This window comes from Cynoglossus semilaevis, chromosome 9 (genome assembly GCF_000523025.1).
Source record: "Cynoglossus semilaevis isolate Cse_v1.0 chromosome 9, Cse_v1.0, whole genome shotgun sequence".
Lineage (NCBI taxonomy): Eukaryota > Metazoa > Chordata > Actinopteri > Pleuronectiformes > Cynoglossidae > Cynoglossus > Cynoglossus semilaevis.
The window spans coordinates 8,144,742-8,162,274 of record NC_024315.1 but is presented as its reverse complement, the minus strand read 5'-3'; the positions used below and the strand labels follow the sequence as shown (position 1 = coordinate 8,162,274).

General features: G+C 41.2%; 1 protein-coding gene across 17 annotated transcripts in view; it reads right to left on the bottom strand.

The window, feature by feature from the left end:
- camk2d2 (calcium/calmodulin-dependent protein kinase (CaM kinase) II delta 2) overlaps nt 1-17,408 on the bottom strand; it is a 27,398-nt gene extending 9,990 nt beyond the window's left edge. For 9 of the 17 annotated variants that reach the window (XM_008316979.3, XM_008316982.3, XM_008316986.3 and 6 more), the window contains exons 1-12: nt 16,858-17,406; nt 13,498-13,592; nt 6,136-6,195; nt 5,466-5,520; nt 5,190-5,255; nt 4,134-4,206; nt 2,537-2,639; nt 1,819-1,902; nt 1,514-1,608; nt 1,297-1,419; nt 1,135-1,218; nt 842-884 (exon numbers count right to left, since the gene is read on the bottom strand). In XM_008316979.3, coding sequence (XP_008315201.1) covers nt 842-884; nt 1,135-1,218; nt 1,297-1,419; nt 1,514-1,608; nt 1,819-1,902; nt 2,537-2,639; nt 4,134-4,206; nt 5,190-5,255; nt 5,466-5,520; nt 6,136-6,195; nt 13,498-13,592; nt 16,858-16,919 — 943 coding nt within the window. In that variant the 5' untranslated portion in view covers nt 16,920-17,406. Of the gene's footprint in view, nt 1-841; nt 885-1,134; nt 1,219-1,296; nt 1,420-1,513; nt 1,609-1,818; nt 1,903-2,536; nt 2,640-4,133; nt 4,207-5,189; nt 5,256-5,465; nt 5,521-6,135; nt 6,196-13,497; nt 13,593-16,857 lie in introns of all 17 variants that reach the window. The other 8 variants (XM_008316985.3, XM_008316987.3, XM_017035431.2 and 5 more) reach the window with 5 other exon arrangements.
- Nucleotides 17,409-17,533: the final 125 nt, after the last annotated feature.

Here is a 17,533-nt window from a genome sequence, read left to right as displayed (position 1 = left end):
CATTTTCAAAGTCCAAAAAAATAAATGATAAAAAAAAATTATATATATTATATATAATATTTACAAATCCTGGTTCCCGTTGTAACAGGTGTACCGTTACAGCCCTAATATCCCTTCTTATATACACGAACATGCACTTAACCACCAGCATCAGAAGATCAGATGCAATGTTTTCTTCTCACTTATTCTCAATATAAAAATCTGAAAACTAAACTACATTTGAAAAATACATGCTACACTGTAGTATTTTGTTGTTGCTGTTGTGGTATTCTTAGCACTTATTGCACTTTTGTTCTTGGACTTTATTCCCATGCATAAGTGACTCCAGATACTTCAGAAATGCAAAAAAACAAAAACGGTTTAATCGGCATGTCAAATCCCACAATATTTTCCTGTCATCCCATAAAATCTTACCTCAAATGGTTACCACAATCCAAACAAAAGTAGGAAAGAAAATTGAAAAAAGAGGAAAATTATGAATAAAGGAGACAAATTCATGCTAATTCATAGTGCTGTGAAGTAGAGGTAGAAACCAGGCTCGTACGAGCCGGAGAAATTAGAGATAGATCAAATAAAAATAGATGCGAAAATAGAGCAAAATAGTGAGCTAGATAAAAAAGAAATACAGATGACACTGTTTGTACAACGGCAGATTTGTACTCCAGTGTTCGATCTACGGAAGAAAGATGAACGTTCTTCCAGTCAAAGACTAACAATTGATGTGTTCGCCTGGAAGATGTGCAGATACAGAGTTTTCTCAGATCCCTAAAGCTAAATGGCAACTGTTTTCACTGATACTTTTTAAAATCAGGTCTTTGACACTTAGCCAAGAAAAACATACCTGAGAAGTTTCTTGTGACTAGCAAAGTGGTCAATATGGCTCCCTGCGGGGAAGGACAGAATACAGAAGGAAGGAAGGAAGGGAAAGGAGAAAGGAAGCAATGAAGGAAGTAAGGTTTCAGCATGAAAGTAGAGCAAAGCATAAGAGCAACTTAAAAAAAGTCTGAGAGGACAAAAATTGTCATCGTGAGATTTTCCGTGTGGAGAAGATTCAAAGACAGGGGGCAGTGTGAGACGTGGCTGGATGGATTGTGGTGCATAAATAGAAACATGAAGGACTGCCAGAAGTCTCACCTTGAGTTTCCTCCTGGCGTTGAATTTCTTCAGACACTCGACCGTCTCCTGCCTGTGCATCATGGAGGCTACGGTGGATCGTTGCTGCAAGAGGAAAACGTCAGAGGTGTTAAATCTGGCATCAGCATTTCTGTGATTTTGTTAGCTGTTAGTTGCACGTACGCAGATCCAAGGGTGTTTGAGGGCCTCTGTGGCAGTGATGCGTTTACTGGGGTTGATGGTTAACATCTTGTTGATCAGATCCTTGGCCTCAGGAGTTACAGTGTCCCACTCTGGGGATGGGAACTGTCACAAAACATCACTTTGTCAGATCAAAACAGGAGATGCAAATATTAAAAGTATCCTGCTGCTGGTTAATTTACTGTATATAAATACTCACATCATAGGCTCCAGCCTTGATCTGTTGATAGAGGCGATGTTGGTCCTCATCCCAGAAGGGAGGGTAGCCCACCAGCAAGATGTATAAAATTACACCTGAAAACGAGTGACGGGTCAAGGAACGCATCATCACAATATATAACATATAGGACAGGGCTTAAATATACAGCAAAATAAGAAACAAAAGTAACGATGTATGTCAACTCAAGCCGAAGATTTTCTTCTTCACAAACCAGCACCGACTTTGCCAGTCTATACTTTAAAGGTTCTTTTGAAGAGCGGCTCTGAGTGAATGTGAATATTTACCACAGGCCCACATGTCAACTGCTTTTCCATATGGGTCTTTCCTCAAAACCTCTGGCGACAGGTAGCCTGGAGTGCCAGCAAAACCTGGAGAAAATAAAGAGGGTAGATGTGGAGTATGAGGGGGCAGAAAGGTCATGGGTCAGACCTGGACTAAGAGTGTGCTCCCGGTAGTCATGTTTGGTTTGAATAAAATGAACCCTGGAGTAAACTTTCTATTAATGGAGGTGAACTTGAACCTTGGTATGCACCAAAGTGAGACAGGTAAAAGACATTCAAGAGGAAAGTTACTTTTCTCCCTCCTCTGTCTGTCTCCCCGTTGTCTTTGCAGACAGCAGACGAAAAACATCGAGTCTGGACCTGCTTTCAGTTTTTTCTCCCCGATGTTGCCAAAATTCCTGCTTGGCGTCTGAATTAATCTAGTTTAGAATTTCAATAGTATTATACTAGTATAGTATAATAGTATTCAGGTATACAGAGTTTTTTCATGAGGATAATTTCAATTTTAATTCTATTGTTAAAACTGTGAACGCCATTGTTTTGTGAATTTGGAGAATACAAATAAAATTGACTTGAATTGTCAATTTGGAATGTTTAATTTAGTCAAACTATCAATCAAATCAAACTATAAGTGCAGAATCTGTATTTTTTTCTTTCCTCAATTGTCTGATTGTTTGATGTTAAAAAAAATAAAAAGATAAATGGATGGATGAATACTCACCGAACCATGCCTGCTGGTCCCCCTGCACCTCGATAGCAAGCCCAAAGTCAGCCAACTTGACCGCCGCCCCCTTCAGCTTACTGGCCAATAGAAGGTTCTCAGGCTGGGGGGGGCGGAGTCAAACAGGTTAGAGGTGAAATGTCACACACTCTGGGGACAAGCTGCCCACAGACACAGATCTAAAACCAGATTAGCCAAACCCAATCCTAATCCACACCATTAGGGGTCAATGATGCTAAACTGCTCTTAAATCAGTGTCTGAGGTCAACTCCCTTTCTGTCACAGCCATGACAGAGAAACAGAAATGTGCACGGGACCAAACATCCACCAGGCCAAAGACCTTCCATGCAGACTTGCTCCCAGGGTGTCATGGATGGTACGAAAGTGGATTAGGAGCAGAAGTGATGTGAAGCACCACAGTGACACCAATCCACAGTTCAACATCATCCATGAGTGGGGGCAAAGTGACTGCATGGAAAAGGGGGGGGGCGCTGAAACAGGACAGAGTGACTGTTTCACATGTTGACAACAACAAAGTTTAACACAGCCATAAAACTAGGTGAGCCTCCAGCAAGCACATTTAGCACACACCACATCCAACACACACAGACACAAAACACACGCTGCTGTTGGTGCCGAAAGGTCTTCGCTGACCCGAGGTCAGTCAGACGGCAAACTCTAATGAATAAAACATTTCCTAACATTTAGACACCGGGAACGCAGGCAGACTAAGCGCAGCCAGTTTTTGGCAGACCTATGGCTCAATAGGACCCAGACACTATCTGACGACTGGACTCATCTGAATAATTTACATAATGATGAATAAATCCTCCTTATTACAGCAAACTTCTAATGACTACAGCACATAACGTCTAGGCCCGGAAAACACAGTTGCATCGCCATCCATTTTAACAAAACAAGAACTTGTGCATTCATGACCCTGAGTAAAATATTTTAACATTTCAACTGCTTACGTACGTATGCAAATGGTCCAACATGACTAATCCTCGTTCACTGTGTTGCACCTTTACCTGCAACTACATTATTCCACACGCCTATTAAAGATATGGTGTTTGACACAGATTTACATTCAGAGGTAATAACAGCCAATCATGTGCCTCCATCTTCATCTAACCTACACCTCCTCATCCTCCTCTTCCTCCTGCCTGGAAGCTCAATATTCAACACACTTTTCAACTCTGTCAACTGTAGCTTAGCCATAAGATCTTCTAGACAGTGTCACTGTCTGTACACCATACGTCATAGCAGGTCTCACTGCCACCTTGTGAATCTTGAGTCTCAGGTACACTTATCTTGTGGTCATTCGATCAACTTCATCTCATCCTCACCATCATCTTCTTAGATTTTTGTTGTTGACTTTAAGTTCATCCACCTTCACTGCCTCTACTTTTCACCTGTCCCATTTCCATCCAGCCTACCCTATCTTTAGCAAAGGTCAAGGTCAGGAAAATAGCACAAAAAATAAAAGTTGGATTTTTTTTTTTTGCACACAATAAGAAAATAACTCATCTGGGACAACAAAAGGATGGAAGACAAGGGGGGACAGAGCTGGACCCACGGAGGTGGTGATACAAACCTTAAGATCCCTGTGCACGATCCCATTAACATGGCAGTGATGGACACTCTCCAGGATCTGCTGTATGCAGTGGCTGAGGGCATGAGGGTAATGAATGAGAACAGGATACAGATGGAACAGATGGCAGGAGAGATAAGAGAGCAGAAGAAGGGCAGAGGAAAGGAGAGGAGAGGACAGGAGAGGAAGGAAGGGAAGAGGAGAGGAGAGGAGAGGAAGGAAGGGAATAGAAGAGGAGGGGAGAGGAGAGGAGAGGAGGGGAGAGGAAAGGAGAGGAGAGGAGAGGAGAGGAGAGGAAGGAAGGGAATAGGAGAGGACAGGAGAGGAAGGAAGAGGAGAGGAGAGGAGAGGAGAGGAGAGGAGGGGAGAGAAGAGGCATCCATCTCATTAAGTTTCACATTTGACTAATGCTGTTTTCCTTGTTTCTGTCACATCATGGCAACCCATGTTCCCTGTATATGATATATTACACTGTAGAGACACAGCAACGCTCTATATAGTCTGTTGCTAGAACACCTACACACACACACACACACACACTTACACAGACACAGGCACACACACTCGAATACAGCTACAGAGAACTACATACCACAAACTAAATGTTGTTGCCCAGGTTTTCATTTCTTTAAAAACTTTTGACAATGTCAACTTCAACTTTTTATCTAGATCCTGGCTCTTAACTGAGAAATTAGGCTGTAATAAAACCAAAAGCTACAGTCCTTATATGGGCAACTGGTCCTGACAAGAACAAGAACAAGAGATACATACATACACACACGCACGCTCGTGCGCACACACACACTTACATCTAATGGTGTAACAGAGTCAGTGTGTGATTAATGCCAGAGACTACATGTCGTTAATCACTTTTATAAATAACCAGGAGACGTCCAGGAGACAAGGCAGCTGCATCACACCTCTGAGAAGACCATATGTGAATTACATAAATATATACACACATAGTGTGTATGTGGGTGCCCACAGTTGTTCTCTCCAGCAGGAGACAGAGATGCATCCTAGCTGCTGTGCTCAGCAGAGTCGGTGGGAACATGTTACCTGGCATCAGCCTCGCTGTAGTACTCCCTGGCTACGATGTCCTCAAAAAGCTCTCCTCCTGTCACTCTGTGGAGAAGTCACATCAGCATCTGTTCTTTACCGTTCATGATTTTTACCCCAGCAAAGAGCAGCTTTGGGGACACGTAGTATTTGTTACTGTTTGAGTTACAATTATTTGGAAAACCTGTTATTTTCTAGCACAATTAAAAACACAAAGTTTTACATGGAAAAACAGGAAATGTGCTGTGACAGTGGGAGGAGATATCTCTGACTCACAGATCAAACACCAGATAGTGGAAACCCTCTTCTGATATGCTGTCATGGAGTCGAACTGTAGGAGAGACGCAGCAAAAAAAAACAGTTCAGGTGAGAAAGAGAGGAGTGGAAAAAAGTGAAAATTTAAAATTCACTTTTTCAAGTCATGTTTCTTTATTAATATCAGTAAATTCTACTAAAACATGATTTAAATGTGTGATATGACTTTTTTTCACAGTCAGGAATGAAAGCTTTTAGAGTCAATATAAATAACAGTTCATTGTTTTAGTGTTTTACAAACAAAGACCTATCCTAAAAATGTTGCTTGTCAGTATGTGTGTGTCAAGAATGATCACATTTCAACATTCATTTGTGATATTGATTTAGAGTTATTTTTGTGCATACAACACAAAGAATGAGTTCTAATGGTGTCTGTGAGCAGCTCTGAACCAGAGGGACAGAGAGGCTCTGGTGTCTTTGTGATGACACAGCTAAGAGCACACAGATACATCATCATTAGATACTGCGCACACACGCACGCACACACACACACACACTCGTGCTTTCATAACTGTATCCAGAAGATAAATGGCCGCAGCAGAAATCACCAGAGACCTGAACAAAATATTGTTTTCATCTTTATCAGTGTTCTTGTGCGTGCATGTTTCCAGGCCGAAGCCTCGCCGCTCACCAATGTTAGGGTGCTTCAGTAGACGACAGATCCTCGCCTCTCTCTCCAGTTTCTGATGATCTAAGAAAAAAAAGTACAGAGAAGGATTATTTTGATATCCTCCGTTAGTCCCTGCTACATTCATCTTCTTACATAAAACACCCTGTCATCGTTGGGTTTGTCTTAGATTACAACACAAACCACTGTTTTTTATACTTTAGACCTTAGTCACACTGTGTGTGTCTTTGGATGAGTTGACAAAAACAATGTCTGTTCAGTGTTTGGTTTTCCACCACTCAATAGTGAACAGCTGCCACAGCTGGCACTTATCAATATCAATATTCACTTCTGCTTCTGCTACAAAAAAAAGTTTTTGTTTATTTTGTCCAACACAAATAAGAAGTATAAATATAAATAAAAAATACATATAAATAAATAATAATAATAATAATAAATAATACCATTATGTTTCCTAGTTTTCTGTCACAAAGGATCAAAGACGTGACAGAAACATGTTGACATACCAACGGACAAAATCTAATAATACTAATTAATTGTAATAATATAATTACTGATTAAATGGAAAATGGATACTGGAAGTCATTTGACTTGTTGTTGCCATAATATGTTTGTTGTTCAGATTACAGTACACAATTCAAATGATGTTGTATATATTACACATTACATCAATAGGATCTCTTTGTTTATCATTGATTGTCATTAAATGATCATAACTGACAATGGGACATTGAACTATGCAAGATTAAAACAGAAGTCCGTTTAATAATGACCTTCAACAATTCTCTGTTCAATTGGTTTTTCTTTCCACTCATATACCTGAACATTTCATCAGTTTGGAAAATAAAATTCATTATTTGTAGTCTTTTATTTTAATGCATGGCTGCCTCACACACCTGTCCCCTGGGTGACCAGACTGATTGTGTGTGTGATGCCAACAAACCCAGTCTCCCATCAGGGAGAAGTCCCGTGACTGCGGCTTGAAACCGATGAGTCATAGTAGCAGTAAATTTGACGAGTGATGCAGCGTAGTATCAGTCGGTGAGTTTCACCTGAGCAAGTTGGTCCTTGCATTTCACTTAAAAGTATGAAAAAATATACATTTATTAGCACTGTCATTGGATTAATTCATGGAATGATTAATTAATAATATGGACAAATGTCATGAAAAATAGTTTTAGTCATTACTCCAGCGTCTTGATGTGTGGAGAGTTACTATTTTGAGTCAGCGGTAGATTTATTTACTGAGATCACTTTGGTGAACTATTGTGGATGTTTTCATATCCAGGTCGTTTCATTTCTAGTACATTAAAACCATGATTCAACAAGTGCAAAACAAAGACTCACTTTGGTTCAGACTGATTTAACTTGATGAATCTAAAGAAGTAGTTCATTTTCAGAACATTTTTTTTAAAATTTGAGTTTTTAAGTTTGAAGTTAATCAAATTATTTTAAACATTTCATGAGAAAAAAAAAGTTTGTCCAGATACAAACATAGAGAAGAAGCTTGTCCGGAGGTTGGTTGTTTCAACGCAACTACAAATGGTCTGCCATCGAGTCCCACCCGACCCCCTCCCCAACACCAGCACCTCTGTATCACCCCACCCCTTCCCTCTTCCACAGGTAGTCCACCTCACAACTGACTGGACATCTGTTGTCTAGCAACTCCTGCACCAATCAGAGTGTCAGGTCTCTCCTCTCCTCTGCAGTGGAACCAGCCTTGCATGCAAATAGCCGACATCGAGAATCCACACGCAACTGTCAAAACTCTACAGAACTACAGAGAGACAGGAAAGCCTGAGTAACTACTCTGAAGGACACATGTACTTTAGGAGTGAAGAAAGGACAGGAACACAATAAAACGTACAGCAAAACTTACCTAAACCTAGAGCTTCTTTAACTTAGATCTATCTGTTCATATATCAGCCATTAGATTAGATGCAACTCTACTTTACCTTATGCATTGCTTAAATTTCACTATGGATTATATGTTCTTTTATAATCCATTCTGTGACATAAAATAAGTTTAATAAATTGAAAATTCTGACAAGATGCCATAAAATGAGACTGTATTAATTTATTACAATATTTAATAGATTAATCACAGTTACTTTGCCATGAATAAATGCATTTCTACTGGATATACCACACTGTGTTGTGTTATTTTTAACCACCTTCAGTACGAGGCCACTATCACAAAATATCTGCCAGGTGCAAGTAAAGGAGTGGCTGTGTGAATACGGCTCCTAACAGAGCAGATTCCCTTTTTAATAGACAGAAAGATTGCATTTGACACCTTGGCCCAGACACTCCGTCGCAGTCAACTGTCTGACTCTCCAAAAAGTCATGAGAAAGGGAACAATGAGTTGTGACAGGCTGATAAAAATGCTCCAGAACACTTGGATGTCTCTGTGTAAAACTAGTGACAGGCACCTCCCTCCCTGACAGCAGCTGTCAAGTGCACATCTGAACAAAATCACATTACAGCAACTTCACCCAGCACAGATACTCTCTGTTTCTACATGTGCAATGTGAAGCCTATGTGATTGTTTCTACATGTGCAATGTGAAGCCTACAGTATGTGATTGTGTTCAGAGAAATATGACACAACAAATCTGCAAACTTTTTGGTTCCAGGCTGTGATCGGGGCCTCGATGATGTCATCTGAGCCGTATTTAAAGATGCCCATTCATCTCATTTTATTAAACTGATGACAGTAAATATGCTGCCAGACAGAACTCCCTGCCTCTGTGATCCACAGTGCTCCTCTACAACACAGTCTCTCTCAGCAGTGTGATGTGTTGCTGCCTTACCCTGATGTTGTCGATATAAAGTATGTTCAGTTTAGAATAGTGAGTATATTTTCATGTTTTCAGTGATTTTTTTTAGTTAGCTCACTTTAACCTGGTCATTTGAACAGTAGCTCCTGAGCCAAAACAGGTCTGGACACCCCCGAGTTAATCCATTGACAATAAAATATATGAATGGTAGGAATCCTAACTCTAACAAACAAACCCAGTTCCCCGGCCAACTCCACTGCAGCAGTGTTTAAATGAGGGGCTTGTTCAATTCAGTGCTGAGGATTAAACGTGACATCCTCAGTAGTCAGCAGCTATGTCGTCCTGCTTCAAAGGTTTTCCTGTTACCCCTCACCTGGGGGCTACTGTGGTCACCAAGAGATTAAAAGACTTCTGGGAATGCTAACATCCTAGGCTTTTTCCTCTTATAAACGAAATGTCAGTGGTGATCAAACTGTCCTCAGTTCATTATTGTTTTGACTTTCATTACTGGGAAATCTCCCTGTTTCATTCAGTGTAATTCAAACACTGACTGGGGATTTGGGGGGAGTAGATTTTTATAAAATAAACCTTTTTTTTTGGTATTCAGTTCAATATGTCTCCATGCTTTATCCATTATAATATGGTGTAATTACTGGTGCTGGTATATGCTATCACAACAGCACCCTACAAACCCTGGCAAAACATTAACACCAGCACCAAACTCACAAAATGCCATAAAACTGTGGTTCAGATTTTTGTTTGACACGAGACAAGAATGTTTGTCTCTACATGTGTACTAGTGAAAGCCTCCTGTCTGATTATACCCTACTGCCCTGAAAAGAGGTCCTAACAACTCACTTCACCTGTAATCTCGACCAGAATCAGTAGAAAGTAGGCGGAGAAACAAACCTGTAATTTCTCTGGCTGCACTGCAGTCATGAAGGCTGGGGTTTGAGTAAAATTCTTGTAAATGGATTTTAGGATGTGTTCATGACATGTGAACTGGGGCCTGTACTTAGAGCTGGTCACGTACTGTCAGTCAACTCTTGGTTGTAACAATGGAGGGGAGGGGTGGGGGGACTTAAATCCTATCATTGATGTGGCGAATACTGATGGGAAAACACGCTGCGTAGACTGTTCAATCACGAGCCTCTGGAGAATGGATGTACTTTAGCTTCAAAAGCCTCTGTTTTGAGAGCAGGTCTTTACAGCTACACTGCATATACTGCAGTTTTCCCACTTCTGCCAACACTTCAGTCCAGAAGAAATTCCAACATCTGAGCCAAATGAACACCATAGACGAAGAACTTGTCTTGATGTTTTATAAATGGAAGAAAAATGAGAGTTATAATTCTCTTGCCTAGTGTGGAGTCAAATCAAATGCCAGACGTTAGTTTAACTGTTCTTAGGTTAAATAACTATTATATATATTATAGGAATATCTTTAGTAACTGAACTAAAAATTAGATCATTTCAAATGTTTATATAATACTAAGTAAGACAGCCTCACAACCTGTGCCTTGATTTACACATCAGGCTAATTTTCTTAATTACCAAAATGTCAGATGTTTTAACTTTGAAAGGAAAGCAATAGTAGAGGAGAGAACAGATAAAACTATGGTTGAGTGGACAATAATATAAGTTCAATACAATATAAGTGAAAAAAACAAGGTCAAATGCCTTTTCAATAAATAAAGAATGTCTTCACAGATGAAAAAATATTTCAAATTTCTAACATATGAAGAACGAAAAGGTAGTCTGTTAAAAAATGTAATCTTTTTTTTTTTTTACTGAAAATTTGCACCATCTACGCAGACAGACAAAACACCTCAGCAACAGTTTCAGACAAACTAATGCGTTTTGTCTTCCTGCAGTCTGGTTGGCCAGACAGGTGAGCATCGATCGAAACCAAAAACCTACTGGAACATTCTCAGAACTCTCTCTCTCTCTCTGTCTGTCTGTCTGTCTGTCTCTCCCTCTCTCTCTCTCTCTCTCTGCATTTGTGTGTGTGTGGCTGTGAGAATGATAGTGAGGCAGTGAGAGACACAGACACCAAGAGTGAGAGAATGGCCAGGATCTATTTTTAGCTTTAGTACCCTGTGAGTCATGTGATCCCCCTCCTTCCAGCTGATCCCTCCTTCCCTCCTTCCTAATGTCTCCCTCTCCTGCTCCATCTTTGTCCCACCTGCATTAATATTGCCTTTCTTTCCCCGTTACTGCTCCTGAGTGAGGTTCAACGCTCTCTTCACTTATTGAACATACGCAAAGAAGTAGTAAGATGCAAAAAAATAAATAAAATAGTCAAGCATGTGCATTTACAATCCTAATTTGAATGTATGTGTCATATCACAGTTGCCGTCTCATCTCAGGTATAAATAGGTGTAACATGAAGGCCAAAAACAACAGCAAAATCACCTGATTGTTAACACAAGAAACCCACAAGGCAACAAGTGCCCACCACCGACACCCAGTGACAGTGCCGTCCTACAGTAGGGGCAGATAAGAGATTGTATTAGCCACACAAGTGCATGTAAACTGGCGCGCACATACACAGCACGTCAGCAGAGAAAAACAAAGTGTCAAAAGATGGTAGAGATATTGTGACAGAGCACTGACGGATGCACAAAGACAACAAATAATCAACTGCTATGTGCAGTATGCAGCACACGCTCATTGACACGCACACACACACACACATACTGAGATGTTAACACTGTGCACCCTCTCCCTTTCACATTCTGCTCTCTCTCTCTCTCTCTCTCTCTCTTTTCCCTCTTTCATTCCTTCACTTCCTCTCATTGACTGACTCATCTACTGCTCCTAATGAAATGCTGCATAATCAGGATTGCAGATTGTAAGACTGTGCGACTCTTGCTCTCTCTCCAATGCACACACACACACACACACACAAAACATACACACAGCACTGTGATCTCTGCGCATTCCAGCAACCAATCCGGCTCTAAACCCCTTACAATTATATATATATACTGTGACACACACATGAACTTGCACGGCCGCGCACACATGCACCGCGTTGTAACTGAGTGGGGGTGGGGTCATGATCCTGCCAGAGAGCAGGAAATCAGAGTTGCAATTCAGGGGCTTATCGCTGAAAGAGCACAGGACAAACAACTGACACGGTAGTAAACGTCACACACTGAGGAAGTAACATAGGAAAGAAAAACAGCATGTTGGAGGCCTTGATTTTTTTTTAATTATCTTTTTATGTGTAATAATGAAGACATTTTTAGTGTGTGTGTGTGTGTGTGTGTCTGTCTGCAGAACCACATTCACATGTGGTGAGATAACCCTTTGCAGTATTTTTGGAAAATCTATCCTGGCATTCAAGAGGTGAAACACCGATCTGTCTGCCGACGTATCTATTACCAACACTGCACTCAGCAAGCAACAGGGTCAACGTGGGCAGAGGAGCGACAGAATGAGGAAAAGGAGGAAAAGGAAGGTGGGGGGGAAATAAAATAAAAAAATAAAAACTGGAGCTGCAGTGGGGTGAGGAAATGGAATGAGAAATGTGAGCAATGGGAAAACTGTGGGAGGAGAGGACACCTGGTGAGATTTATAACCTAGTAAATCACTCAAAAGAGAGAATGGACATTTAGCTCAGAGACAAAAGGGATGGAAACCAAAAAGAGGAGAAAAAAAAGTCTCCAAGAACAGATGACCAGGAAAGTAAAAAGAAAAAATCAAGAAGGGTGTACAGAAAAAAATCTGAAAAATAAAATTATAGGCAGAGGGGCATGGTAAAAAGGAAAAAAAAAACAATTCAAATTGTATTCAGTAAACTCCACTCAAATCTACACCAGTCTGACTCTGTGTGTGGTTTAACAGCAGCCAGTGACTATCACAGACAAGCAGGCACTGACAGAACACTCCACTGGCTGAACATAAGGTGAAACAGCAAACACACAACACGCCATTGGTTAGTTATCACAAATATGCTTTGGGCTGCACGTGCACATTATGTGTGTAAGTGTCTGTGCGCCCGTGTGTGTGCATGTGTGCCCAAAGCAACTAGGCCAGTGGCTACAATTACAGTGACGGATGTGAAAGAATTGGGTCGGCTCCACAAGAGATCTGCCCCTGGGACAACAAGACCAGCCAGAGTCCTGAATCAATTCAGAAAGTGTGCACACGCACACACACACACACACGAGAAGGAACATGCGCAAGGTTGCAGCTGACGAACCTTCGTAGAAACCAAAGGACAGGGGGGGGTTAATGTGTTAACTGACTTAGACTTCATGTGATACGATTTTTTTTTAAACGTTTTTGACCCAAGGTTCTTCTCTGACTCTCACAACCCAATTTTTCTTTTGTTCATGATATGATTTCATTCAAAAAACTAAATTACGCCTTTATGCGTGATTCCTTTTTTTAAATTTCAACCGAAACGAATTGTCACGCATTTGTATCAATTTTAACCGATTCACGATTTATTTCGCATCTCCCGACTCGACACACACACATCCTTGTAAAACTTCAGGTATGTTTTTCACTCCAAGAGCGTGTTGTTATCTAGTGGTTTACTCTGCGTTCACTTGTCTCTGCTTGTGTGTCATACCTCTGGCAGAGAGCTTCTTGGTGTTGATTATTTTGGCAGCATACTCCTGTCCAGAGGAGATCTTCACGCACCTCCTGACCACAGAAAATGCCCCCCTGGAATGAAAACACACAGACAAAGCAAAAAGATTACCTCATCAAAGATAAAGCTTCAGCATTTCATCTGATAGACAGTCGGAAAGATGTTCCATCATCTTGTCATAACAGACATGACAAGAAGGAGCCTGAGAAAAATGTCTGTGGTATTTTCCTTCATTTGTGCTGCTATAGAAATTGTTTTGGATTCACATACCCTCACATATTCCTACCATACATCTTTATATATAGCCCCATGAAAACCACATGATTCCCCCACATTCACCAGGGGCATTTTGGGGTCATTGTGTCGCCCAAGGACACTTCTAAGGCCAGACTGGAGGAGCCGACCTTCTGGTTAGAAGGCGACCCACTTAACCTCTTAAGCCACAGCTGCTCCCAAACTATGCAAGTGTCAAATTCTGACATGATTGCCATGTTATATAGATAGTTAGATACACTGCCCCTAAAGTTCTACTACAGGGGGCTTCTGGGCTTTTTTTTCTTTATCCAATAACAATAAACACTATTGTTTTAGTGGGGCACGTCGGCCTAACATTTGTCTTTGTGTTTGATTTTTGGTTTGAATTCTGTTTTAGTCACATTTCATACACAGACTCCAAAAAGAGTCAGTATAAGGATAGTAATCCTATTGCGGACATAAACCTGATGTGATCCACACCCACATCACTACATAATACCACTCACTACATTGTTCTACACACTATGGATTTCAAAACTAGGTCAGCTATTTGAAGAAGTTGGAAAAACATAGTGCTGCGTCTCTCACCTCTAAACACAACCATGGAGTTGTCGCCTCCATTCTCCTCACTCCTGCTGCCTCACAGACCTCGTTTTGCTATTCAACCATTGTCTTTAAATGCTTTGAAAAGCACATCTCACATGAACAGCGACGTCTCCAAAGAGTCCAGAAGACATTGGTCATATCACAGCCCCTTCAAAGCTCTTAGAAAGAGAGAGCAGAGAATACCCATCACCTGACATGAACCCTGTCCTATTGTTCTGATCCTGCCTTTTTCCTGCTCCTCATTATCTTGACAGCATTAGACGGGTGTTTTTGCCCAAAGCTTTGAAGCAGGGAGTAGAATAAATATGAAGTTTGGACTGCTTTGGTCCATGTCTTCTACATGCTATGCACATAGCAATGTCCAACATGGACACATTATCTAACGTCCTTTGGAGTGAGCAGCTTTCCACTACAGCTTACCTCTAATTTATAGGGGATTTGTTGAAGGAAAAGATCACAGCCAACATGTTACGTAAGATTTTCGCTTGACTATCCTGCACAGTTTGCAGCATGGCTCTGTGAAATGCATTCAATATTATTGATGCTAACCATTTTATTAAGTTATATAAGCCAGATTAAGATGGTCTGGGTATTTCACATTGAAGTGTATTTCCATACAGAGCCAACATTCACTGACATACACTGAATATCTGATTATGCAGCTTCGCAGAGATTAAAATATCTTTGCTGGGGAAAGGTTAAGTATGACTGAACAGAATCCATAATTAAATGCCTGCTTTAAAATATTATAATTTATGTAAACATACTGTCTTTTGTGTGAGGTATTTTATCAAGTTCTCTGTGTAATACTTCTTAAAAATTTCAGGTCAGTTATGTTTTTTTGGTGACACAGTACTTCTCTACATAGGCAAAAAATCTTTAAAAAAGACACACTTTAGGACAAGCCAATTAAATACTCTCTCTTTGTGCAGGATTTGAGTATTTTCTAGTACAAGTATGGGAGCTGACGAAGTACAAAAATATTTTGGATTATGACAGGTAGAGTTGTTATCAAAAATCAGTATTATCCAGCCAGTTTTATCTGACCTTTCACAATTAGAAATATAACTGGGAAATTCACAGCCACCTTGCTGCACTGACAGAAAAAAATGGGACAGCTGTTCCTTTTTATAACTAGTCAGGCGTCCTTCATACACAAATACATGGCATTTACCTGCGGTGCAGATAAAAGTTGACTAAACTCCAACCTTGTTCACAAAGACTGAACCTTGACTTAAGTGAAGCCTCCTTTTAAACTGAATAATTACAATAAAACTGTGACAGTTTAAATGATATTAATGTTGGAATGTCACAGATGTTGTTAAGTTTAACAGTGAAACAAAAATATCAGATTTGTCCTATCACATCATGAAAGAGGCTGAAAATGTTGAGATACACTTGTATCATAGTCATGACATGCTGGTACTATCAGTCGCATCTGTTCGGTTGTTGTGTTGCCTGCAGGAGGGTGTGTTGGGGCAACATTGCATTGGAGTTGCAACAGTGAGAGTCATCAGGTAAATGCAGGGTTGGATGATACAAAACCGGATGCTGAGGATGGAGAGGGGTTTCCTCACTTCACTCTAGAATCACAGACTTCCATCAGGGGCATGATGTCAAATCAATACCTCCATTTAGAATGCTAAGTGGTGAGACAATCCTACCACCTATTTCTCTCTTAATCCCCCTCCCTGTCTCTCATCTGGAACTGTGTGCAAACTGTAGGTCATGTGCTGTTGGACTACACGGTGCTATACATGCACACATGGACATTAAGGCAGGTACCCGGATTGAGTGACAAACACACACACATAAACTCACACACTGTCAGGGCTGAGGAATTCCCTGCCTGTGTCTGATAATTGATCGCAACTCGGTGATTGGCTGGAGAATGTGTCATCGCCGACGAGGCCTACATGCTGTCGCATTACTGTGTGTATTTCTGTCACGCTGGGGGAGAGGTTTTGGAGTGAGGAGGGGTGGGGGTGGAGGTGGGGGTGGGGTAAGGAAAGAGGAGTTTGATTACCAAATTCACACCACCTTTCTCTTCTCTGTCTTGGTGCATTTCAGTTTGGCTCAGTGTGCAGCACTGGAGCTCCTCGCCCTCCTGTGGCACAGCCAAAGGCCGAAATGCATCAGTGGCTGCACACACACACACACACATACACACACACACAGGCACAGGCACCGGGTGATGGCGACTGTCGACACTCTTTATTTGACATTTTTTTTGTTGTAGGAATCATTCAACGTAAATAAAGCAACAAATGAAATCCCACATGAAAGACCTGGCCGCTGAGCAGCATTCATGGCCACAGCATGGATGTGCGCACAGGCGCTGACACACAGATGCACAGACTCACAAGGGTCCGGAATCCGTGTCCTTAAACCAAGGCGACTTGTTACATAAGACGTGTCATACAGAGATGGTGATGGTGCCAGATGTTTTAAAAAAAGATGAACGTGTGTGTTCCTTACTTTCCCAGCTCTTCAAACAGTTGATATTCATCGGTGAATCTCGTGCAGATCGTTAACGCCATCCTGAAGCCGTTGCCAAAGCGCAGACGCGGTCAATGTGCTCTCGCAGACCTTATCCTCCACACAGTCGTCAGCACCGCCTGGTTTTCTCCTGGTCCTGCAAGGCAAACGGAGGGATTCATGCACCGCTTAAGCGCATCCACTTGTGCTGTGATGAGATTATTGTCTCCCCCCTTCTTTTGCTGTGGAACAAAATATAGAAGAAGAAAAAAAAAACACCACTGTAGTGTTTGCTTAGGTCTACGCGAAGAGATTTGACGCGCAAAGCTTTTCGGGTTATTTATTTTCGTTACACTCAGCTGCGGCTTGTCAGAGGTCGTGAACGCAGCATTTTGTGCAGGTCAGTGTCTGGTGCGTGTCGGTCCAGCGCTGTGAGGGTTTCCTCTGTGTGTGTGTGAGCGCGTGAATGAGTGTGTGTGTGAGCGTGCACGTCAGACGCCGCACTACCGCACCTACCCCCTGCTGTCAGCTGTGCCCCGCCCCTCTGCCTGCATCTTCACCACGGACAACAATCATGATATAATAATAATAATAATAATAATAATAATAATAATAATAATGGACTAATAACGATTATTATTGTTGTTTTGGTCGATATCACCAGCAGCAACAAGGA